General features: G+C 41.9%; 2 protein-coding genes across 9 annotated transcripts in view; both read left to right on the top strand.

Annotated features, from left to right (window-relative positions):
- LOC310842696 (uncharacterized protein) overlaps positions 1-24430 on the top strand; it is a 1538459-nt gene that overhangs the window by 801734 nt on the left and 712295 nt on the right. The gene's annotated exons all lie outside the window — the stretch shown is intronic.
- The window catches only part of PCDH9 (protocadherin 9), a 754509-nt gene that overhangs the window by 630656 nt on the left and 99423 nt on the right, over positions 1-24430 (top strand). For 3 of the 8 annotated variants that reach the window (XM_083737780.1, XM_083737778.1, XM_083737776.1), the window contains one exon: positions 10421-10492. The exons of the other annotated variants lie outside the window; for them this stretch is intronic. In XM_083737780.1, the coding sequence (XP_083593906.1) occupies positions 10421-10492 (72 nt within the window). The remainder of the gene's footprint in view (positions 1-10420; positions 10493-24430) is intronic. 8 annotated transcript variants of the gene reach the window in all.

The raw sequence follows: 24430 nt of genomic DNA, 5'->3' as shown, positions 1-24430 counted from the left end.
CAGTCAAGACATGGATTCCACAGCTACATTCTGTAATGAGTGGAGAAGCTCTTTAGGCCTGAGTGCTAGATTCAGACATGGCCAACCTGAGGGCCACAGCCCAATGATGGGTGGGGCAAAAGCAACATTCTCTTGGGGCAGGACAGGCCAATCCTCTTTTTGCTTTGGTCTTTCCTGGCAAAGTGGAAGCAACGATATCTGCTTACCACCTGCTTCAGATTGTTTCTCCTCCATACTGCACCACAAGGCCAGCACACGTGTAGCCAGCTGTAACCTTCTCCAAAGGCAATTCCTGGCATACCCAAACATCACCTTCATTTGTCTCTGTATTTGCCACTGGAACTGCACCAACTGTCTTTGTGCAGGGGCTCCAACTTCTTTTTAACCGCAGTGTGTGACACGCTTGTAACTTTACCATGTCAGACACCTTATGACATCAAGTGGTTGACAGGTAGGCATAGTTTGCCTAAAATGGTTGGCCAAATGGAGAGGTCAAGGCTTAATCAAGCCTGCAGCTATTTCAATGAGCAAAAATGTTAAGTTATGCTTCAGCTGACTTTGTTGTTTTTTTAAAATATATTTTATTTGGGTTTTTAAACATAAATGCAAAAATAAAGAACAGTATAACATATATCATAACATCTTTTCTTAACATATTTGGACTCCCTCACGCCTCCCGCTCCCATTTGCATCATTGTCAGTTCTTGCCAGCAATTTATCATCTTGTTTACACTCTTGTGTCAAATTCATTTAAATATAATCTATAAGTTCTCCAATAGGTTTATAATTTTTCCTCAAATTTACTTATCATCTTAATTCCATCTAATTTAGTGGTGCACAATTATTTATGATCTAGCATCCTTTCTTAACATTCAACCAAATTACAATGTTTTTTTAAATAAATCTTGAATTTCTTCCAATCTTCTTCAACCCTCTCCTCTCCCAGGTCTCGGATTCTGCCAGTCATCTCGGCTAATTCCATATAGTCCATCAGTTGCATCTGCCACTCTTCCAGTGTGGGTAGTTCTTGAGTTTTCCAATTCTTAGCGATGAGTATCCTTGCTGCCGTTGTTGCATACATGAAGAATGTTCGGTCCTTCTTTAACACCTTCTGGCCGACAATGCCCAGAAGGAAGGCCTCTGGTTTCTTGGTGAAGGTATACTTAAATACCTTTTTCAGCTCATTATATATCATTTCCCAGAAGGCCTTCACCCTAGGGCAGGTCCACCAGAGGTGAAAGAATGTTCCTTCACTTTCTTTATATTTCCAACATTTATTATCAGACAAATGGTATATCTTGGCAAGTTTAACTGGGGTCATGTACCATCTATATATCATCTTCATTACATTTTCCTTCAAAGCATTACATGCAGTGAAGTTCAACCCAGTGGTCCACAACCTTTCCCAGTCCTCAAACATAATATTATACCCAATGTCCTGTGCCCACCTTATCATAGCTGATTTAACCATTTCATCTTGTGTATTCCATTTTAACAGCAAGTTATACATTCTTGAAAGTACCTTAGTCTTTGGTTCTAACAATTCTGTTTCCAATTTCGATTTCTCCACCTGGAACCCTAACTTTTTGTCGTTTTTAAAGACTTCTTTAATCTGAGCGTAATGTAACCAGTCTCGCACTTTATCCTTCATTTTCTCCAAACTCTGCAATTTCCAATTGTCTCTGCTTCAGCTGACTTTGAACTCTGAAGTGCCAGCTCTGGTCACTAGGCCATTTTCTCTAGGTCTTGCTCCTTCTATAAGAACAATATGTCACTCCCACCTTGGTTTAGGCAAGAAAGAAATATGTATTTGGAGTTCTGAATCAACACGCTTTCTAAGCAATCCTATTTTGTTGGCTTCAGAATTGTGTCACTGGACATTTTCAATCACCATGAATCAGTTTCAGTGGGGGAGGGAGGGGGGAGGAGGTTGGAGGCTACAGTATTTTATCTAGGTAATATTATTCAGACTTTTACACCCAGAGGCATCTTATTTCTTTTAATGGGAATTTTGGTACTTAAGAGAGTAATGACAGATATACAGCTGCTGAGATTGAAGGCCTCTGTCTTTCAGCAAGGCACTGGAGCTGCAGAATTCTGCTCAGCATCCAGACAGCGTGCAACAATATTTGGTTGCAAACGAGGAACCGTTTCACAATTTCTCACCTGAGCTAAGGGAAGCCTTAGGCTTACCTTTGCTGTTTGGCACTTTTTGTATGTTGCATAGGACGAGAGAATGAAATGTGGACACAGTGCTACATTTCATGTTCAGCTACCTGCTCATCCCCCACAACCATTTTCAAGAAAACAGAAAACGTGGCCATGTGATGTCTTCACCAGAAAATAAGCATGTATTGTCCTGTTTGTTTGCTTGGGTTATTTCCCCCAAATTCTGATCATTCTGAGGTGAAACTGAAATCAATAAATTGAATTTTATGCAGTGCGCTAAGAGACAACCCCCCTGCCCTGCAAAGCAGTTAGTTCAGTGTTTTTATCGTGACATTTGATGTCCTCTGCCACTACTTGTTATGTGACATAAGAACTGAAAGACTGCAGAACAGAGGGATGTGCATGTATGCAGCGAGAGAAGGACACAGAAGACGTCAGAGCAGCAGCTTCTCCTCCTTCTCAGCCCTGTCACCTGCCTTTCTTCTCTATGCCCTGCAGGGTATGCCTAGGATCCTGCTTATTATTGCAGAAAGGGGATGTGGATAAGTAAGAAACCACAGCTGTCTTGTCTCCTACTTCCTTGTGGAATTTAAAGCTAGTTGTATGGCATGGGCTGGCGCGACCTGGCAGCGTTACTCACAACAGCCCCAGCAGGACCATTATTAAGAAGGGCCATTATCAAACTAGTGTCATCTTTAGTCTCTGAACCCTTCACTCTCCTTTTAAAAACAAAAACAAAAACTTCTAGGTGTGGAACAGTAAGCATTAGGTTCTCTCTCTTGTGATTCTGCACAAATCTTTCTCCTATGTGTGCCACTTCAGTGCAAGGTGGTAAGCCCAGAGCAGTGACTCATAAATTTGCAATGGGCATCCTATCTCTCTCCGTAAGTACTCTGCTGTTCCTCTGCATCAGGTGTGGTTGGATAATTCAGTCCCATGTGATGCAGATAGACATCAGAATTATTCACCCTTAGAGGAGGTTTCCTGCTGCGGCTGAGTGCTTTTGACTCACGCAAGCCTTTGATTATTGGATGAATTTATCTCTCTTAACAGCATACTTCCTCTTGTGGCACATTAAGGTGCCTTGGTGCACAATGTGGGGAAAACTGAGGGATGTCGAGGTGGTTGGTTTGTTTTTTAATGCTGCTCTGTGTTTTTAATCTGTTTCATTTGTTTTAATTATGTTTTTAATTGACTGTCATGTGGGGTTTTTTGTTTTCTGTTTTAATTCACTCTTATTTTTATAGAGTTTTATTGTGATGTATTGTTAGCTGCCATGGACATTTTTTAATGAAAAGTTGGGATATATAAGTGTAACAAACAAACAAAACAAAACAATGTTAGTCTTGATAATATTTACCAAATGCTTTTTAACACCCTGCTTCCATTCTAAGGTAGCAGGAGGGCCACAAGGGCAGAGGGCTTATCATTCCACTTTCCTTCCTTAGTTCTGCTCAGCAGGGATATCTATTACCAGGGTGGGGGTGGGAAGAGAGTCTCTACCTTTTAAGAAAAACCCGACCGGATAACATTTTGAAGCTTTCCATTTTCTGGGTTTGATAGGCATTCTAGTTAAGCAGAGACGGGAAGGTGAATACCATTGATCACACTATGAAACTACAGCAGGTGCTCTCTCTCTTTGTTCTTTTGGCTTCATAACACTGTGACTGCCTCTGTCTTAATAGGCTGATTTGCATTGCAAAGCAAGGGACTCCCTGACTGCAACTTTCTGAATTTGCTTACTGGCCTGTGCAAACACATTCCAGCAACTAGAGAATCTTATATTTACAGCAGAAAAAGTGAAGCATAACCTGAGTAATTGATCTCTTCCTATTAAACAGGTCGCTATCTTTGTAAATTGTAGCAATGTGCTCTGCATTTCTAATACAGGGAATTGTTGATGTGGATTTACACATGAAAATATTTTTTTCTATTTATACTCTAACCTTCTCCAGTCCAGCAGTCAGAATTGGACACATTATTCAAGGCTGTAGTTGAATTATTGGTTTCTATTGGGCCATTATTTAGGCTGCTCATTGCAATTTGTCTATTCTCTTTGCCTTCTAACGCATTCTACAACACTGAGCTGAAATTTTTGAGGAGCCGGTTAGTCCTATGAATTGTTCACATTCTGTTTCCGGACTGGTCAAACCTAATTTAGATTTTGACCTATAAGGAAGGATTTTTAACAGTCTGGTGTTTTGTTTTGTTTTTAAGTCTTGTTATCCACAATATTTGAGTTGTGTGAATATTACCAATGTATTATTCATTCATACACAGGTATTGTTAGCATGCATATATTCATACATGTGAAATGATATACATGCATTATTCAATGCTTCAGATTTCTGTTCCGAACAAAGAGGGAATGGAAAACAGTGAGGTATTTTTCACCTGTCCTAGCCTAGAGGTTCACTGAACTCTGATATATCCCCCTCTGGTGTTATTTTCAGGAGAATTAAGCTTTGTGAGATGAGCTGGGCTGAGATACAGTGCTTTAGCCAAGGTTCCTCAGTAAGCATTGTAGCTAAGCAAGTATTTAAACTAGAATTTCTCTTGTGAACAAATCCCACCAATTCTCGAAACAAAACAAAAAAAAAATCCTTCCAGTAGCAACTTAGGTAAAGGTAAAGGGACCCCTGACCATTAGGTCCAGTTGTGACCGACTCTGGGTTTGTGGCGCTCATCTCGCTTTATTGGCTGAGGGAGCCGGCGTACAGCTTCCGGGTCATGTGGCCAGCAGGACTAAGCTGCTTCTGGCGAACCAGAGCAGTGCACAGAAACACCGTTTACCTTCCTGCTGGAGTGGTACCTATTTATATACTTGCACTTTGACGTGCTTTCTAACAAACTTAGTTGGTCTCTAAGGTGCTACTGGAAGGATTTTTTTTATTTTGTTTGGACTACGGCAGATCAACATGGCTACCTACCTGTAATCCACCAATTCTGTTGGTGCTATATTGGTGAAATCAGTCCAGACAAGAGCAGGTTTAGGTGATTGGCCTATATAGCCTATACAGTATTATAGGTTTTTAAATGACAGCAATTATATTTTTATCAGCAATGTCAATAGGACTGCTGCACACTACAGTTATAGGATCGCTCACAAACTGCGCACGGCAATAGAAGGTTAAGTCAAAATAGGGCATGTGCGTGTTTCAGTCCCTCTCTTCCTTTGACAATGTCTTTTACCAATATGGGGTTGGGCTGTGAAAGAGGATTAAACCTTTGCCTATTTAGAAAGACAGTGTGAAGCATTGTCTCCACTTTTCATTTGACTTTGTGTCAAAATCACACAGCCAATAATATTATCTCAGCGCGATCCATGATTGGAAGGGATCATTTAAGGAAGGAACTTTTTTATCATTTCAGGGGGAAACCAATTTTTAAAAATGTCTTGAAAGTGGCAGATCAGATAAAGCAGAAGTTGGGATAATATCACACACAAATCACAAGCAAGACTTTTGTCTTCTTGTTGATGTAATGAAGCTCTTCATAGCCAAAGACCTTCGAAATTTGCTATGGGTGAAAACTAGCCACAGTTATAGGACAAAATAGCTATCTCTGGGGTGGGGGCGGGGTTGTTTCAGCAAAAGAATTTGAAGGTAGGCTTGAGGAATGAGTCATTCCTTCACTGACTCATACAAAGCGTGTTCTCCTTCATGGAGAGCAGGTGTTGTGGTGGGGGCCGCTAGGACACTCCAAAGTTGGGGGCGGGCTAATTGATCGTTGGCCACTGATGCAGTTGGGGCTTCCCTTGTTGTTGGGACGAAGTTAATGTTGCCATTTGTTGATTGACAGCCAGAAATGCTAAAACTGCTTGCACGAGGCTAGGGCTTACTCTTTTCGACCGTGCATCGGATTGCCCGTCCCCCCCCTTTCTAGAATTAGGGTTGTTCGCTTTGACCTTGCTATGCCTGTCATGGGGTCATCTGTTCTTGGGGCAGGGGCCTGGTAGGAATTTTGTCCATCTGGCTGATTGGCTGGGGCCATTTGGTTTTTGCCTACTGCGTAGCAAATCATCACAACTTGTAAGATTGTGGTTAGGCATTGGTTTATGGTTTGGTTGGTTGAGGGGCATGGATTGGCTGTGCCTGCCCCTCTAATGCTGCTGCTGCAAGGGATTCCGTTAAAGGAATTGGGGGCTAACTATTGCTTGTCCACTCTGTCAAGGGGGCTCGGGCCATAGCAATGAGCTCCCGGTAGCATTTGGGGTGAGGGCAGGTTCCCTGCTCCGCGTAACCCCCAAGTGTATTCCCCCATTCTGACTTTCGCATCGTGTGGAATGTCAGTCTGTCCCCCATGGTGGGGCCTGATAGTCGCAACCAATGCCTAAGCAACCACTCACAAGTTTGTATTTTAATAAAGTTGTGGCCAAAATTATGCAAAAAATCTTAAACAAAAAATTCTGTGTGATGTGTGAGTTATTGGGGTGGCCCTGGGGACCTCGACACGCAAACAGCTTTCTCTTTCCATATAGCAGAATTATTTACAAATAAGTTATCTTTGTTATGTTATTATCGGTGCTTACATACCAAGGATGCTAATAAACTTTTTGAAAAGATAAGTGAATTGCACATTGGCCTCTGTGTGTATTTCTCTTGAACAAACTGGCGGCAGCACTGGAAGTTGAAGCAAGTGCTAGTATTAGGAGGTAAATGAAGGGGCAAGCACAGACAATATCTTGCCGGTGGAACGAAACATATGTATAGGTTCTGTGTATAGTGAGATAGGACTGTAAATCTTGGGCTTATGGTCCCTTCTTCAACATGCACATACTATTTAAAGTGGACCTCCATTTTTGTCGTGGACGGATTTTGTGAGGGCCGCTCCCATCCATGAATAGCTGGCACACTCAGACTGTGTGCGAACTGTGGGCAGCGGTGCAGCAAGCTGAACGGGCGCCTGGAGGGTGCGCGTGCCCTGCACCCAGGGCGGGGCCAGCCACCCATGGGGCAGGGCAAGCTGGAGCCGGACGCTCTGCAGGGCCTCTGAGATGTCTGCCTGCCTCCTCCCCCTCAGCTACCCTACAGCTGAGGGGGAGGCAGCAGGCGGACCGTTTGGGGCCCAAGCCACTATGTCACTCCCAGGAGAGACACGTGGCTCAGGCGCGCTGCAGGCCCCCCCCCCCCCGGTGTGTGCCGCCCAGCATTTTGTCATCCCCCTCAGTGGTGACACCTGGGGCAACCCGCCCCCACTGCACCCCCTTCCTCTGCCCCTGCCTGTTGGTGGGAGGGCTCTTCATGCCATGATTCAGTTTTGGGTGAACTATCCTATATTTGCTGTCTGCTACTATGCCTCACACAAGACCAGAACATTGCCAGGTAGGGCCATAACGTAGTGATGGAGCACTTGCTTTGCATGCAGACGGTCCCAGGTTCAATCCCCAGCGTCTCTGTGTGGGACTGCAAAAGACTCCAGAGAGCCATTCTAGTTAGTGCAGAGAATGCTGAGGCAGATGGGCCATTGGCCTGCAAAGGCATAAGGCAGTTTGCTCTGTTTTCCTAGCACCCAACTTGCCCTGCTGGATCATGCCAAAGATCTATCTAGCTCTACATCCTGTTTCCATGGGTGACCAGCTAGATGCTTCCAGTGAGACAACACTGTCTGTCCTTTGGCAATGGATACACCAGCTATGAACATGTAGCTCTCAAGGCTAATAGCCTTGCATTGAGAGAAAAATCTAAAGTCCAGTGATGGAAGGCAGCGAAATGCATTGTCAGAAATAATAGCCAAGCTTCTCTGGCATGAAATTTCTTCACTGCACTTTATAGTATCTAGTGTAAAATATGAGAAAACCACTTTTACTGAGTTCCCCTCTGTGGTGTCAGTCATAAACTTTACTCTGGGATCACCCCAAACACCCGGTGATTTCTCATTGCTTGTACATGTATTACCAGTGAATTATAATTTGTTTGTGAAATGCCCTCCCCACAGGAGTACGGCTAATACCAACATTGAAATCATTCTGGCACCAGGTCAAGATGTATTTATTTGACCAAGCATTTTAACATTTTAACTGGTGATTGCCTTAGCCTATTCTGCTGCTTTTGGATGCCTCTTTGATGGTGTCATGATATTGTTCCATTTTACTGCATCATTTGGCGTGACTGGTTGTATTTTCTGTTTCTGTATACTGCTCTGGCCTAAGTGTAGCAGAAGGGTGGGCTACAAGTAACTAAAATGGCATATCTCTCGCTCTGTGTATATGTGTAGCCATGGGCTGGCTTTTCATAGTCACATGTTGTAGGTTGCAGTTGGGTATTCCTTTAAATCACCAGCGTTGTTGGGAATTGCTTGAGCAGTGAGGCCCAAGAATCTGATTTCTTCCTTGTGAACTCTGACTCAGCTTCTGCCGTTGCAATTCCCTTTCCTAATAGCCATAGTTGTTGTGGTAGTGCTGTTAACCGTCACACTTGACACCATTGTGTCACTGCTGTTAAAGAAGTCCCCTGGCTGTTCAATTCTTACTGGAAAGAACAGCAGATTAGACTTCTCTGCAACATGCTTCTGCTGGAATTGCTGCCAGCTGACAAAACCTCTCAGCTATTCCCAGAAATTAGAAAATGCAGCAGCTCCGCAATGGGCCCTGCCATTAATTTTTATAAGTTATCCAACAGTTTGCCTCTCTATGCCTCTTTCCATCTTCCTCTCACCTCTCATATTTAGGTTTATGGTTTAATCCAGTTTTAGCAAGTTCATCTATTGATTTCTTTTTTTAAAAAAAAAAAGTATATATGTGACTCCCTATAAAAGATGCTGCTTAAAATATGTATATGCAAGGGTTGTAATTTTAGACTAGACTAGTTGCAGCGCATAGTTCACTAAATCTCTGAGGATATAAAGTGGAGAGCTATAAAAAAGTGCAGTGAGTTAGATTTAGGAGTCCTCAAAATACGTAATTTAGGATCTTAGTGCTCTTTTAGACTTCAGTTATTCATTCCAAGACACATCATAAATGCTTCTGTAAGTAGCACACTTTAAGGTCATTTGAAGTCAAGTTCCAATAAATGCACATATTTCATAAATAGGTTTGTTTTGGATTGGTTGCCAAGGCTCCCTATTGTTCTTGATTTTTCTCTCCGGTTGTGCAACGATGGGTATTTCCCAAGTAAACATCTCAGTTAGGATAGTTAATCTGTACCAGTTAACTCTGAAAACTCTACTACTAATAAGTGTTATGATTATTGTATAAGCCATACCTCCGGTTGTGAACGTGATCTGTGCAAGAGGCAGGTTCGCAACCCGCAGCGTTCATAGCCTGAAGTGCTGGGTCTGCGCATGCGCATGACGTGATTCGGTGCTTCTGCGCATGCACATGATGTCATTTTGTGCTTCTGCGCATGCACGAACGCTGAAACCCAGAAGTAACCCATTCGGGTACTTCTGGGTTTGGTGCGGTCCGCAACCCGAAAACGCGCAACCTGCAGCGTTCGTAACTCGAGGTATGACTGTACTAGTATATAAGCAGACAATCAGCCTTGTGTGGTTATCCAGCAAGTGGCAGTTCTCCTGAGCCTCAGTGCATATGAGCAAGCAAAGTTGTCCTTGTCCCTCTGGCTGAAATTGGCTTAGCTGCTCAGGTGCCATCAAGGAGCAGGGCAATACATGCGGGATGATCCTGGTCTACTTTTTGTAAAAGCATTTCTCTTAAAAATAGGTAAGTGAGGCTGCCCTTTAAAATGGTTCAAAAACTGCAGCAGATCCAAAGTAAGGCAGTAGGAATATTCTTGGGAACTGCTAGATATTATAGATTGTACCAGTAGTTATCTGCACCGACTTTCAGTTCCTCGATGGGTCCTGTTCAAATTTCTGGTATTAACCTTTACAGCTTAAAACAGCTTAAGGCCAGACTTTGGGAAGGATTGCCTCCTTCTGTGTACAGTATATGTGGCCAGTCCTTAAGACTGGAACCAAATGCCCTTCTCCAGAAGTTTGCCAAACGACCTAACTGAAGTGCCAGCTATTGGAAGGCACAGGATGGGACAGTCTTCTTGTGCTCAAATCCTGCTTGGGGTTTCCCACAAACCTCAGTTTGGCCCCTGTGAGAACAGGATGCTGGAACTGATTGGAATGATCCAGCAGCTGCTTCTTCTGTTCTTATGAGGTGAGAGAAGCCCTTTTCAGTGGTGGCACCCCAGATATGGAGTGCTCTCCCCAAACAGGCGTTCCTGGAACTTGCATTTCTCTCTTTTATTTTCTGAGATTTTTTTTAGTTATTTGCTTTTCCATGTTATTTGCTCTCTGTCAGGATTCAAAGAATGCATGAAGGCGCAAACTGGAACTGGAATCTCGGTCTCCCATGTGGCTGTATATATGAGTGGTGAGTGATCAGAAGAAGAAAAATACTGTGCAGTTGTGGCCTGGGGCTTCATGTTTTGCGCCTGCCCCCTGAAACCTAGTGCCAGCCCTGTCACTAAGGTTCATACCTTAGTTTATACTTTAGCTTTCCACTCCTAAATGGAGGTGCTCTAGAGAGTTCACAAATAAAAAAACAAGTAAATAAAGAGAAGAATTAATAAATAAGAATAATATTTAAAATTATATTAAAAACATCAAACAAAAATCAGTAAAGAATCTAGGCCTCTAAAGCCATACACAAACTGAGGTAGCCTGCAAATATATTTGTTGTTCTTACATCTCCCCCCCCCCCCCCCCCGCATCTGGCTTGCTTGCCTTATCTGACTCAAGAGCCCACAAATTAGATCTGCAAATGTGTGCAGCCACAGAGACTTGTCTTGGGGTCATGCCGCATGTCATTAATGATTTTTCTTCACCCCATACCCTTCCTTCCTTGCTGTTAATGTATTTGCTGACAGCTGTGGTTAGTGGCATGACGCAGAACCATCCCTTGAGCTGAGTCCTGGGAGCGTGTGCATTATTGTGGTACTCAGCTGGATGGAATGCATTGCTCCAGGTCAGTCCTTCTGGAAAGGCATCCACTTAGAAGAAACTAACTCATTTCTGTGCAATATGCGAAAGCTCTGAATTTTGTGCTGCTACATTGCACGTGTGTGTGTGTGTGTGTGTGTGTGTGTGTTTTAAGGTGAGTGCTATACAGCAGAAGCACAGGAGGTTCAACTGTTTAATGTGAAATACCGTACTTTTAGCTTCAGGTAGTAGTCATGTTGGAAAACGTGAATGGTTTTGCACCAAGAGAGATCAAAATAGGGTAGCTGCAGAACAACTGTCCTCTGAATTTCACTAGTGGGCTCCAGCATTATGAGACACTGAATGGTCTCCCTGAAATGGAAAATGGAAAATGACTATAAGTTAGTAAAGTGCCTATCACTCAAATAGGCAGGAAAATGTGTGAAAATATGCATTCCTTCCCCACCCCTGTCCCCCCGATTGAAACTAAATGGTAGGGTTTTTTCCAGGGACTTTGGAATATTCTCTATTTCTCTGTGTGTGACTTTCTTGAGATTGCATTGCATGTGTTATCTTTTTTAAAAGTCTGGAACTGAGAAGTGGATCTTCTTTGAAAAAGGGTTGCAGGGTGAAAAATTAGCTCCTGCAGATGCCTAATTGCCTTATACCTTCAACAATCCAAATGAACGCTGTGGACTTGGAAGCGATACTTAAAAAAAAAAGTTTGACATTCCAAACTTGTAAGCGACTTCCCTTGCTGCACATGTTCAAACGAGTCACATGTTCCAAAATGTCACATGTTAGAGAGAAGGGAAGGTTCCTCTATAGGCAGATTTTGTTTAAGAAATAGGGAAGCACCATGAAATCTCAAGGGGGTGGCTCTCACTTGCATTCATAGACAGCTCTAGATTGCTCTGTACTTTTGATGAAAGTGAACTGAATGTACGGATGCCCTCAACTGAAAACCACCATGTGTGATGTGAAAATAAAGTTCTTATATATGCTGTACTGAGTCATCCATACATGTGAGATATCACTGCAAAATAAATGGGAATGGGGACCAGGATATCAAGAGAAGCAATGCATATTTCTGCTCTCAGCATGAATTCAAGGAGACACCTGAATTTGAGATCTGAGAAAATCTCTTCATCCCCAGCTACAGCCATTAAAGGAGGATGGCATTAGTTTCATGTTTAATGCTCCCTGCGCAGAACTTTTGACAGTTACGCTATATTTTAGATGACAGCGAGCGTAAGTAGCATTAATGTAACTTTAGATCATCCATGACTTCTTCACTATTAATTTGTTGCATTTGATGCTGTTTAAATCACAGGTTGGTTAATTGATCAGTCATTTTCATTACTGTGATCTAAGAGATACTGTCAGGCTGGTAGATGTGGACTGCAGAGCAAGTCTGAAAAGGTTGTGTCAGTTGTGTTCACCTAAGCTAGGCATGTGTAATGTACTCCTTGAACTTCGCAGCTCATCTTCCATGCAGCAATACAGGCTCTCTAGAATAACAGTTTAGATAGGATCAAAGCCGCGTCCCATACTCCTGCTGATGTGGCTATATGGTGATGTGCTGAATTTTCAATTACATTAAAAAATGTACAACACTTACTCTTGCCATCTGTTTGAAAAGCAAAGAGAAAGCAGGGGAGGAGGAACTGTTAACAAACTGTAAACAATAAAGAGATGAAGCAGTGAGCTCATAGATGAAAGAAAGATTTAGGAATGATGATGATGATGATGATGATGATGATGATGGAGAACAAGGACCCACGCAGGGCTGGGCCATTCATGAGGCAAGGTGAGGCTACTGCCTTGGGTGGCAGGATCCACAGGGGCCACAGATCTTTCATTCCTCCCACCCTCATTCTTGATGTAGATATTCACTCACCCCTTCTTCCCTGGTGGGAAGAGGGGTGTCATTTTGTGAATCGCCTAGGTGCCAAAATGTCTGGAGCTGGTCCTGGACTCAAGACAGGGTATTCTTGGTGGCTGCACCCTTGTTATGAACCTCCCAGGGGAAATCAGGCAGTCTCTCTCTTTAGCTCCTTCCAAAAGCTTTTTATACATCTAGGCCTTGGGAGGCTTTGAAGGAAGGCTTTGCAGTATTGCCTTTTAGTGTGGTTGAGATTATGTTTAAATTGTTTTAGCTATGCTTAGAAGCCTTGCTCACTGTCCCATACGACATCCATATGGCGGCCAGTTGGCCACAAGGAATGAATAATTTAATTCCTGCATTGCAGGGGGTTGGACTGGATGACCGTTGGGGTCCTATGATTCTATGATGCAGCAGCACCTATATTGCATCACTCATTGCCTCCCTGTGTTAGAAAAGCATCCACTGTGTTCAGTTTTAGACAACAACCTAAAATGTTTATTTACACAAGCTTACCCTTATATATTTTTACCTCCATTAATGTTTAATATTTTAAAATTATTGTTTGCCTCCTCTATACTTTTATTGTTTCTCTTTAATTTTAATGAATAATAAAATAATTATAATTATATTAATATACTGCCACATGACCCTTTTATGTTCTTCTGATTTATATTGTTTTAATTTTTTACTTTTGATTTTTTATTATTTATGTACACTGCTTTGACAAAAAAAAATTTAGTCGTATAGAAATTAATGTATAAAATAAATAAATAAATCCATATGTACAGTAGTTGTTGTTGTAACCTACTCTGGGCTCCCTTTGGAGAAACAGAGCCAGTTCTAAATAACAAATAAATAAATCTCAAATTATCATAAACCTGAAGGTGGTTTTTGCCTTATTCCCTGTGGGTTGCTGGGATTGTGGCAGAATCACACCTGGTACTCCAGGTTGTGGCTTATGTATCGCAGCCAAAGTCAGCTGAGAATCAGATAATTAAAACTGATGTGCAAGGGAACAATTGCATGTACTCTAGTCTTTTAATATAATAGGTATAACAATATGCAAGCTTGTTTCTAGCTTTGTGGATCTTTAGAAGATCAAGATGTGCTAAAAATTTTAATCCTTAATTCCTCAAGATCCCAAAACTGCTACAAAAACATTTTCTTGCAACATTATTGTCAATATATAATAAAAACAGGGGCCCCAATAGCAATCATTAACCTACAAGAAAACATATATAATGCCATCAGTTTCCACATCTAGTACTAATAAATATTAGCAGTAGGGATGTCAAATGAATAGACAGGGTTATATTGGTTCTCCTATCACCTTGTTGGATGATAACGCCAAGGCCTGATGCCTCCCCCCAACTGAGTGTCGCCCGGGATTCATCACTCTGGTCTCCCATCACGCTGATGTGGCCCATATCCAAGGACATGAGCACACGACAAGCAGAGTTCAAAACAGAAGCTCAGCCTTGAGGAGTAACATCTAAGCTTAATTTATTGCAAATTAAATCAAACGTAACAGAACAAAGAAAACATGGCTCCTCTCTCTGTCTTTCTTCCTCGGAGAAAGAGCTGTAAAAGCAAAAGCTATACAGAGCGGAAAGAGCGTGTCTCCCTTTGCGTTCACAAGACTCCAATAATCAGTGCTGGAATGTAAACGGACACGTGACATGTAACAATCCCACACACAACAGCAGGACAGGAGGAAAGGAATTCTCAACACACCTTTCGTTTCCCTGTTACCTGCACTTCTAAATGTATTCAGTTAGTGGAATAGCTACCTTGACTTTCTGCACCTGCCAATTTGCATTGGCTTTAAATCTCCGTGATGTGCAAGAAAGTGGTTTTGCTGGAACAGCCTGGCAGCTTGCAAGGATCTTCCTTGAAAATTATTGTGGCTGGTTCACACACATGCAAAAGACTACTGAAGGAACCTGCTGTATTTCCTGGATGACGATGGCTGCACTGAAGTCTTCCCCCAATCACTGTTGATTAGTAAATATGGCAAAACTGACTATGCTCCATTAGCCAAGGAACTACAGCCTGCACATGTCTCCATCATCAATGTTATTTCACTTCTTCAAACTAAATTGCAAGACCTGCTGAACTGGCACTTGCCAGGCTACATAAGACCTCCTTTTGATGAGCATCCATAGAATTTGGCATGCCAGGACTTTGAGAACTGTTTCCATCTACATTACATCATATTATATTATACAGGCCCGTCTTACCCATAGAGGCTAGTGGCGTGGGGCGCCGGGGCTCCAAGTTCTGGAGGGCACCAGGCGAGAGTCCAGGGAACATTGAACGAGTGCGCTGAGTGAGCGAAGGTGTGTGTGCCGCTCCCGCCGAGCATTGGCTCGGTTATTTTCCCTTTTAGCCTGCAGGTGCCAAATTCTGTGTGGCACCAGAAGGCTAAAAAGGAAAAAAACCTGAGCCAACGCTCGGTGGGAGTGGCGCACACACCCTCGCTCACTCAGCACAGGCACACTTGCTCGGTGTGCTGCTTGCTGTGTCCAGCCTCTGCCTCTTCCCTGCTGGAGGAGCTGCCGCCCTCCAGCTGCTGCCCGCCTCCTCCAGCCCTTAAAAAAAGGCCGACAACTCTGGGATATTCTTAAGACGGCCCTGATATTATATACAGCTAGAACCAATTGGTTGTGTGGGAACTGGAAGCAGCACAAGAAGGGGAAGTTTTGATGGCATACCTCAACAGGAGCAGGAGAACTATGGACCAACCTATGTGGTCTTGGGCTCAGTTTCAGGGTAGGAATAGTTTTGGTTGTCCCAGTACTGTATTTATCCTGACAACTGGACTGGAACAACACATCCTTGCTGGTTTCGCTGGTCCTCTCAGCTGTGGGGTATTGGTACCCTTGGTACCCTTACAGATGGATTCAGTGGCGCACAGTGTTATGCTGGTACAGGTCCTTTCTGGAGGTGTGGTCTCAGAAGGTGTTGCTGAAGGGCTGTTTGATATCTTAGCCATTGTTCTATGGATTCCTGCAAAGTTCCATCTTGCCCTCCATGTTGTTTAATGACTATACAAAACCAGTTACCGTATTGGCCTAAATATAAGCCTCACTTTTTCTCCAAATTCCGACTGTGAAAAGTTAAAGTGCGACTTAAATTTGCGACCTTACAAAAATTGGCTTTTACGATATCACTGCTGAAACAGACATACGGTAAAACGGAATGGGTGTGAGTGCCTGTGGAATTTTAAGAGAGCAGCTTATATTCGGATATTGTCTTTTTTTCTTTTCTTGAATTTTAAAGGTGAAGCTTATATTGGGTGTGGCTTATATTCGGGCCAATATGGTACTAGTTAATCTGGACATTTGGCATTCGGTGCCATCAATATGCTGATGACACCCCATTTTCTCTTTTCTTTCTTACTCTAGAGATAGTTGAGGTCTTAAACTGGTACCTGGAGGAGATAGTAGACTGCATGTGGGTTTAATCTAGATGAATTTTTTTGTTTGTAGGGCTGATCTAGAGATTGGCGTTCAATCTGCATTATATTGGGTAGCATGAAAATGCAGGTTTACTATTTCAGAGTTATGCTGGAGCCAGCTTTGACCTTTAATCTCCAAATGTCAGTTATGCTCAGGAATTCCTAACTGTAACCCAGAGGCTGGTGGGTAACTATCTCCAATTCTGGAGACTGCGAATCTGAGACTGGATTACTGTAATACACACTGTAGTTGGTTGCCTATGAAAAGTGTTCATAAACTACAATTGGCCCAGCTGTTAATAGGGACTGCATGGAGGTAACAACTATCTTATTGAAACAACTATACCAATCTCTAACCTGTTCCCAGAACCAATTACAATTTCCCCACTTACGTGTGACCAATTTGCAATCAACCACATATAAGCATGGCACCAGAAAATAAATAAATAAATAGGATCATGCCAGGAAATTGAGGGAAAGAGCTGAAGAAACCTTGTGGCTCATGAGGATGTGAGGAAGCCCGAAGAGACCAGAGGCACAGCAGGGATAATAATAATAATAATAATAATAATAATAATAATAATAATAATAATAATAATAATAACAATAATAATAATATTTTATTTATATCCTGCCTTCCCCGACCAAAGCCAGGCTCAGAGTAGCTAACAACAAGTAAAAATAACACAGTGTACATAAAATCACACAGTCAATTAATTAAAATACATTCTAAAATCAGTTCAGATTTCAAATTAATGGGAACCATTACTTCAATAACTTCTGCATTAATGTGCAGTCGTACCTTGGTTCTCGAACAGAATGCATTCTGGGGGTCCGTTCGACTCCCAGAAGCCTTCAAAAACCAAGCCGCAGCTTCCAATTAGCTTCAGGAGCATTTTGCAGCCAATTGGAAGCTGCGGAAGCCGTGCCAGATGTTCGGCTTCCGAAAATCATTCGAAAACCAGAACAGTCACTTCTGGGTTTTGATCGTTCGGGAGCTGATTTGTTCGGGAGCCAAGGTGTTTGAGATCCAAGGTACAACTGTAATGTTATAAAGGTTTGATTAGTTTAATTTTTTATCTAGCTCTAGGTATATCTTTGGGGAACTGAAAACTTGCTTCTGTGATATGGTCTACTTGTTTAAAAATGGAATTAAATGGAGTTGCACTCTTCCATTTCAGTTGTGTTATTTCATTTGAGAAGGAAAAGAGAATAAATAGAACAATTTAACATTCTCATTAACTGTGGTTTTGAGAAAAATATTGAAAAGTGCTTGACTTATGTTCACTTCTGACTCCTTGCTGCTAAAAGACCAAATCCTATGTATAAGAAGCCAGAATAACGCAAGCCAGTGTAAACAAAACCAGCGTAAAGTTACTCCAGAACCAAATCCCATTCAGCAGTGGGGAGAATGCACTTTTAAAGGATAATTAATTGTATAATATTTTGGAAGAGAGAATCTTGTGGATGGAATGAATTTGAATCTTTTGAAAAAGCATGCTATCCTGTGGAGTAGTAATAGAAAATGTTGTACTGTGTAATAGAAAATGTTGCACTGCGTAGTGGTTCACGAAAATACAGGGTGTCTACTAAAAACAACCACATATGATTTAAAACAAAAATAATTCTGATAAGCCATGGATGAGATAGTAAGCATGTGTACTACTTTATACTGAATTTGGGAATTCTCATGATGGAATGCTACCCTTTTTGGGGTGGAGGAAAGAATACCAACACATGAAAAACTGGCATGTAAGGGAGATGGCTGAGCTACAGGATGTGCATTTTGAATGGAGCAGCATTAAATTACGTACATCCCACCTGGAATTTGAAGCAGTGCAGTCCAGCCACAGGTTTGCCACCTTATCCGTTGTTTGTGATAACCAGGCCATAATGTAATCAAGCAAAGGTGAAGGGAAAACACATTATAATGCTTTATTATAATTGCAATTATTTATCTTACCATCCCAACAGTTTCCATGCTGATATTTAATGAAAATTGCCTCCCCACTCCTGCAATTGCTTTTACGTAGGCTTTTAATCTTGTTTCTGTGTTTTGCTGTTACACTATTATGTATCATCAGCTTACTATCTTATGCAAGTATAAGTTATAGAAATTAATACTGCAGTGATATCCAGTGACACTAATTAGCTTACATTATTTTCAGTGATAAACTGTAGTGTTGAAAATCTGTTTTAGAGGCCGCCTGGGAGAAGTTACCATTGTGCTTTCAAATCTTATTAAACTTTCTTGCTGGGTCCTGTGCCTATTGGTAAAAAGGATTCTTAACAGGATCTTCCAACCATTGCAGCTACTTCTTCCTGTGCCTACGCCAGTTATTATGTAGCTTGAAGCGGGAACAGTGGGGCCCAAGGAGAAGAGCTAGCCTGTGGACAATGTGCACTCAGACCTCAGAATGATTTTCAACCACAGAAAGGACTAGTGATGTGAGGCATAAAATTATAATCATGTTCAGAAATCTAACATAAATACTAAGGTAATGATTCACAGATTGATGAAGTAAGTCCAAAGGGACAGTTTTCACTTTGACCACAAGAGCAGTGCTTCAAACTGGCTTTTAAACTGAGGCTCATCACTTTGAAATATTTGTTATTCTTCGTAAACAAGTTGTAAAACAGCTTTTCTAACTGACTTTGTAAAGATTCACTAGTTATGTATAAATGTGTCTTTTTTCTTGCACAGTGCAGGGTTCATGACATCTGACATCAGACATCTGAAGGCAGCCCTGTTCAGGGAAGGTTTTTATGTTTGATGTATTACAGTATTTTAGTATTTTTGGGGGAGCCGCCCAGAGTGGCTGGGGAGGCCCAGCCAGATGGGCAGGGTATAAATATATATAATATATTATTATTATTATTATTATTATTATCATCATCATCATCATCATCATCATCATGTGGTATGGTATTGTGCAGTTAGACTTTGCCTCTCTGATGTTGTACCAACAGGTAGGCCAATTGAATCACAGATGGCTTGCAAAATGCCAGAAAAAGGACCAGGTTAGGCAGTACACTTATCCAATTGCACAGTGCACTTATCCAGGTCTGCATCCCCAGGCACCGTGGAGACTGAGAGTATCTCATCTTTCCTGATCGCCTTGGTGTGCATGCATTTCCTTCACCCAAATAGGCCTATGCATAGAAGCACAGAATTGGAATGCAGGAATCTCAGCTAAAGCATTCGTGACAGGTGGCCATCCAACCTCTGTTTAAAAACCTCCAAGGAAGGAGAGTCCACAAACCTCCCAAGGGAGACCATTCCAATATCGAACAGCTCTTACTGTCAGATACCTTTTCCTAATGTTTAGTCAGACTCTCCTTTCTTGTAACTTGAAGCCATTCCTTCAGAGCAGGAGATAACAAGCTTGCTCCATCTTCCATGTGATATCCCTTGAGATATTTGAAGTTGGCTATCATATCTCCTCTCAGCCTCCTCTTTTCCAGGCTAAACATACTCAGCCCCTGCAACCGTTCCTCATAAGGCTTGGTTTCCAGACCTTTGATCATCTTGGTTGCCCTCCTCTGCACACATGCCAGCTTGTCAACATCCTTCTTAAATTGTGGTGCCCAGAATTCCAGCTGTAGTCTGACCAAGGCAGAATAGAGTGGTACTATTTCATCTCTTGATCTGGACACTATACTTCTGTTGATGCAACCTAGAATAGCATTAGGTTGTTTTTTTTTTTTGCTGCTGCATCACACTGTCGACTCATGTTCAGCCTGTGGTCCACCAAGACCCCAAGATCCTTTTCAGGTGTCCTGCTAGTAAGCCAGGTGTCCCCCATCCTATATTTGTGCATCTGGTTCTTCCTGTCTAAGTGTAGAATCCTACACTTTGTCACTATTGAAGTTCATTTTGTTAGTTTGGGCCCAGTTCTCCAAACTTCCAAGGTCATTTTGAATTCTGTATATGTATTCTACAGCAGTAGATAAACCTCCCAGTTTGGTGTCATGTGCAAATTTATGAGCATCCCCTTGGTTCCTTCATCCAGGTAGTCTTCATCATTACAGCATCCTTATGTCAGTGCATGAATTCATATGTCAATGCATCCTTATGTCAATGCAATAATGCCCAACACTAAGGTGGGTTGGTGAGACAGGTGGCACGGGGTCACACATTTGAGTAAGTGTATTATCCAATGTGTCCCAAACATAGAGATGACATTATTTAAATTTGTAAACAAACACAGAAGTGACTTAAACATAAGAGAAGTCGGTAGTCTATAGCCGTAGTCCTCAAATTTTCTACCTTCAGGGAACCATTTCCTCCTTGACTTGCCAGATTAAGACCCATCCCTCTCCCCCGGATGCTGCTGCAGAAGTCTTGTTCATTGTAAATAACTATTGAGACACAAATCTGTGGCTGCTTATATATCGCATGGACCAACCAAGACCGAACTGCTTACGGAGGGGGTGGGAGAGAGAATTTGGTTTCGGCTTTGGTCTTTTCTTCTTTTTTTAAACAGATACATTGGTAGATGCATTGGTAGATGTGCACAGTATACCAAAGGAGACAGAACAGTTTGTAAAGCGGGGGGGGGGGGGTTACTTTTCAAATATATGTTTGTAGATATATTTTTAAATCTCTTTCTATCTGGGGGCCCTTTTCCAGGACACTGGCTCTGTTTTCTTCTCTGCTGAAGCTTCATTAATGTTGAAGGCAGAGGGTGGGTGAAAACGAAGCAGGAATGAGAGGGGGGGCATCTCCCTGCCCTTTTTGAGCTTGCTTCTTTCAGGTAACAAATATTCTGAGTCAGAATTCTCATCCTGCTCTGCTCCAATTACTTGGAAATAGTAAGTATTTGCTACAAAATGATTCAATTTCGTGTTTAAGTCTTTATGACCCAATCACATTCCTTTATTATCAGACGCAGCAACAGAGTTAGAGGCCAGAGCTCATTCTGTTTCAGCTTTATGCCTGAGCCTCGGAGAAACTATTGCCTGCTCCTGTATCCACTTCACTGCACAGCCCTTAGGAAACCAACGTAAGAATAAAGATAGAGGGGCTTTGGAGTAAACCAGAAATCACAAAACCAGATTAACCTCCTGTGACTCCTGCGCCTCAGGGGACAGGGTCACAAAAGAGGCAAACCTATTAGAATCCAATGGAATTGCATAGTATTTACAGTAGAGTTTTATGTGGATAAATGAATGGACCGCTGTAGGAAAATACAGTTTGTGCTAGACCTTTGTAGTGGCTAAAGGGTGGCATTCCCAATAAATATAAGCTTCCTCCTTTCTGTATTTGAGTGAAGCAATTAAAGCTACTCAGGTTGCAGTGAAAATAGTATTTCACACTTTTGGGGGCCACTGAATCCTCATTTGGTTCAACATTTTGATTCTTTATGTGTGAAATAGGATGCAAATTCCAGCTGTTCCTTTCTAAATGTCACCAGCCCAACCAGAAATACCAATACAGTAAATGTCTCTGAATCAGAAGCCACAACTATCCTCTGTTCAGTGCAACAAATGGAATGAAAGCACCCTGGGACGGCACTAGACTGTCTGTGCAGGGATAGTATCGCAGGGCATCACTCTCTCTTTTATTTATCAATTCCACGCTGTGGAACTGGAAATGCTGCTCATATAAAATGCAAGTTTTTATCAGAGCTGACAATAGAATATGACTTTAAGTGGCTCAGGACTGCAATACCTCAAGGACGGCCTCTCCCCATGTGAATCAGCCCAGACTCTACAATCATCATCACTATATCAGGCCCCTGTGCCTCCTCCACGAGAGGTCAGGAGAGCGGCAATACGAAAACGGGCCTTTTCTGCAGTGGCTCCCCATTTGTGGCGTGGTCTCCCCAGCGAGACTCACTTGGCACCTCCATTACATATCCTTAGGTGCCAGGCAAAAACATCCCTCTTCTTTCAGGTCTTTGGCTAATTAAACAATCTATGTCCTTTTAAACTGGGGGCGGGGGGGTAGTTTTGTTTGTTACTATGCTATTTGTTTTTGTGCTGGGGCAACCCAGTCGGATGGGCATGGTACAATTAATAATAATAATAATAATAATAATAATAATAATAATAATAATAATAATTTAAACCACCCTGTGATCCCTAGATGAAGGGCAGTATATTAAACAAACAAACATTATTTTGTACTCTTAAAAAAATTTATCTTTTTGTACTCTTAAAAAAATTTCATACTGAGAGAATGAACATGAGCCTTTATTCCATCCAGTGAACAAGATGTATTTGCAATATAAATAGCTCATTTAAGACCAGTTTGCAAACATAATGTCAATGAGGCTGAATGTTGGAAGATTCAGGGATGATGCTGATTCTGTATCTGCTCATGATTTGCCAACTGAGTGAGCAGATGGAGTCTGTTTTCCCCAGCAGCAAGCTCAGCCCATGGACTTCATTTGCTGCCCAGGAAACAGTCCAAGGGGGTTCCCCTTGATAATGCAATCAGCAAAGGAGTCCTGGCTTTCAGTGGCATCCACCCTCCTGCACCGGCTGCAGTTTCAAAACCATCTTCAGAGGCAGCCCCACATACAACACACTGCAGTAATCTAACCTAGATTACAGTAGGACATGGATTCATTTAACATGAAACGGGGGGGGGGCAAATATTTCATTGGATTTAATAAGTTAAAATGAATCAGAAATAATTCTGAAGGTTTTTCTGCTAAGTTTCTGCAGAAATGGTGAAACTTACAGGAAGACTTGGAGACAATGACAATAGAGATTTTTAAAAAGACTGGGAACCATTTATGTTGTATCTACAGAAACAGCGTAAAGAATTGGACTCACTAGTAGGGCTTGAGTGAACGCTTACAATTAAGAAAATAAGCGCACATTTAAGAAACAACAATATGGGAATTAATTAAGTGTAAGGTGTAATTTGAAAGAAAATTTTGTATGAAAATGGTAAGAATACAAGAGCATTCAGTAAAAAAAAAAAGAATCATAGAAAGTAAGATAAAATTAAGCAGAAGTAGCATATATTTAAAGAACCAGAAGGGGAAGTTAAGGGAAGTCATGGGGTGGGGAGAATTTCCCTTTTTGTATTTTTCTTCTTTTATGTGTCAAATGTGTTGAATATTAAATTGTAAAACCTGATAAAAAAGAAATAAGTCTGAAGGTGTTTTTTCCAGTTGAATTTATCTTTCATTCTTAAAAATAAAATCTGAATTATTTTGATTGAATGGGGAGAAATAGCTACAGCCCCAGAAGCAGCTGTTGTAAGAAAGAAGGGCCAGCAGTTCTTGGTGAGGATGGGATTCCCCTCCTCAAACAGCTCCTCTGGAACTGCCTAACTTTCCCTTTTTTAAAAAAATACACCCGAGCAAGTACAGTGTAGACAGAAATCTGATTTGGACATGCAAAATAAAATAAAGTTCTAAACTTGGCTGTGGGAGGACATGCCCAGTCCCAGGGGAGACCTCATGGCTCCCAGGGTCCTGGGCAGGTGGGCTTCCCTCTCTGCTGATTTAAGGTTGCAGCAGGGCCACCCTCCCAGGCATGCAAGCAGGAACTGGATATGTAGTGGCAGCTGTCACCTGTCCTGCTGTGCACTCAGAGCCCCCCCCCCCCCCAGCTCTTATTTTCCAAGATAACAACATACAATTCAAATACATAGGATCCAGCTCCCAGTTCACTAAGTGTGAGTGGAAATTGCACAAATGAGGGAGGAAATACAAAAATCATGTAAATTTGATGCATGAATAGGGAAGAAATTGAATCTGTTGTGTAAAATGAAGGTATGTGAGAGAGGTTTTCTAAAAAAGAAAGAAAAAGAAAGATAACCGCCAGCCAGAGAGTGATGCATGCAACATAGGACTGGTTCATTTTAATTCTCCTCCCCCATTCCTTTTTAAAAAGGCTTCTCACTTCTTTGATTCAGATGAAAATATCGGTGAAAGTCTTAAAGATATATACCTGTATGATGTTAGGGTAAGGATTCCTGTGGTCAGTTGAAATAGGTAATTCTATGGCAAAATCTGCTGGGATGAGCAGTTTAGGATGCAGCAAATCTCTGGCTCAAGCAGCTGATTTGTGTTAAATCC

The sequence above is a fragment of the Podarcis gaigeae genome (assembly GCF_964106915.1).
Source record: "Podarcis gaigeae genome assembly, chromosome: 4".
Classification (NCBI taxonomy): domain Eukaryota; kingdom Metazoa; phylum Chordata; class Lepidosauria; order Squamata; family Lacertidae; genus Podarcis; species Podarcis gaigeae.
Note: the sequence above shows the minus strand (reverse complement) of the source record. Positions and strands in the feature narration are given on the sequence as shown.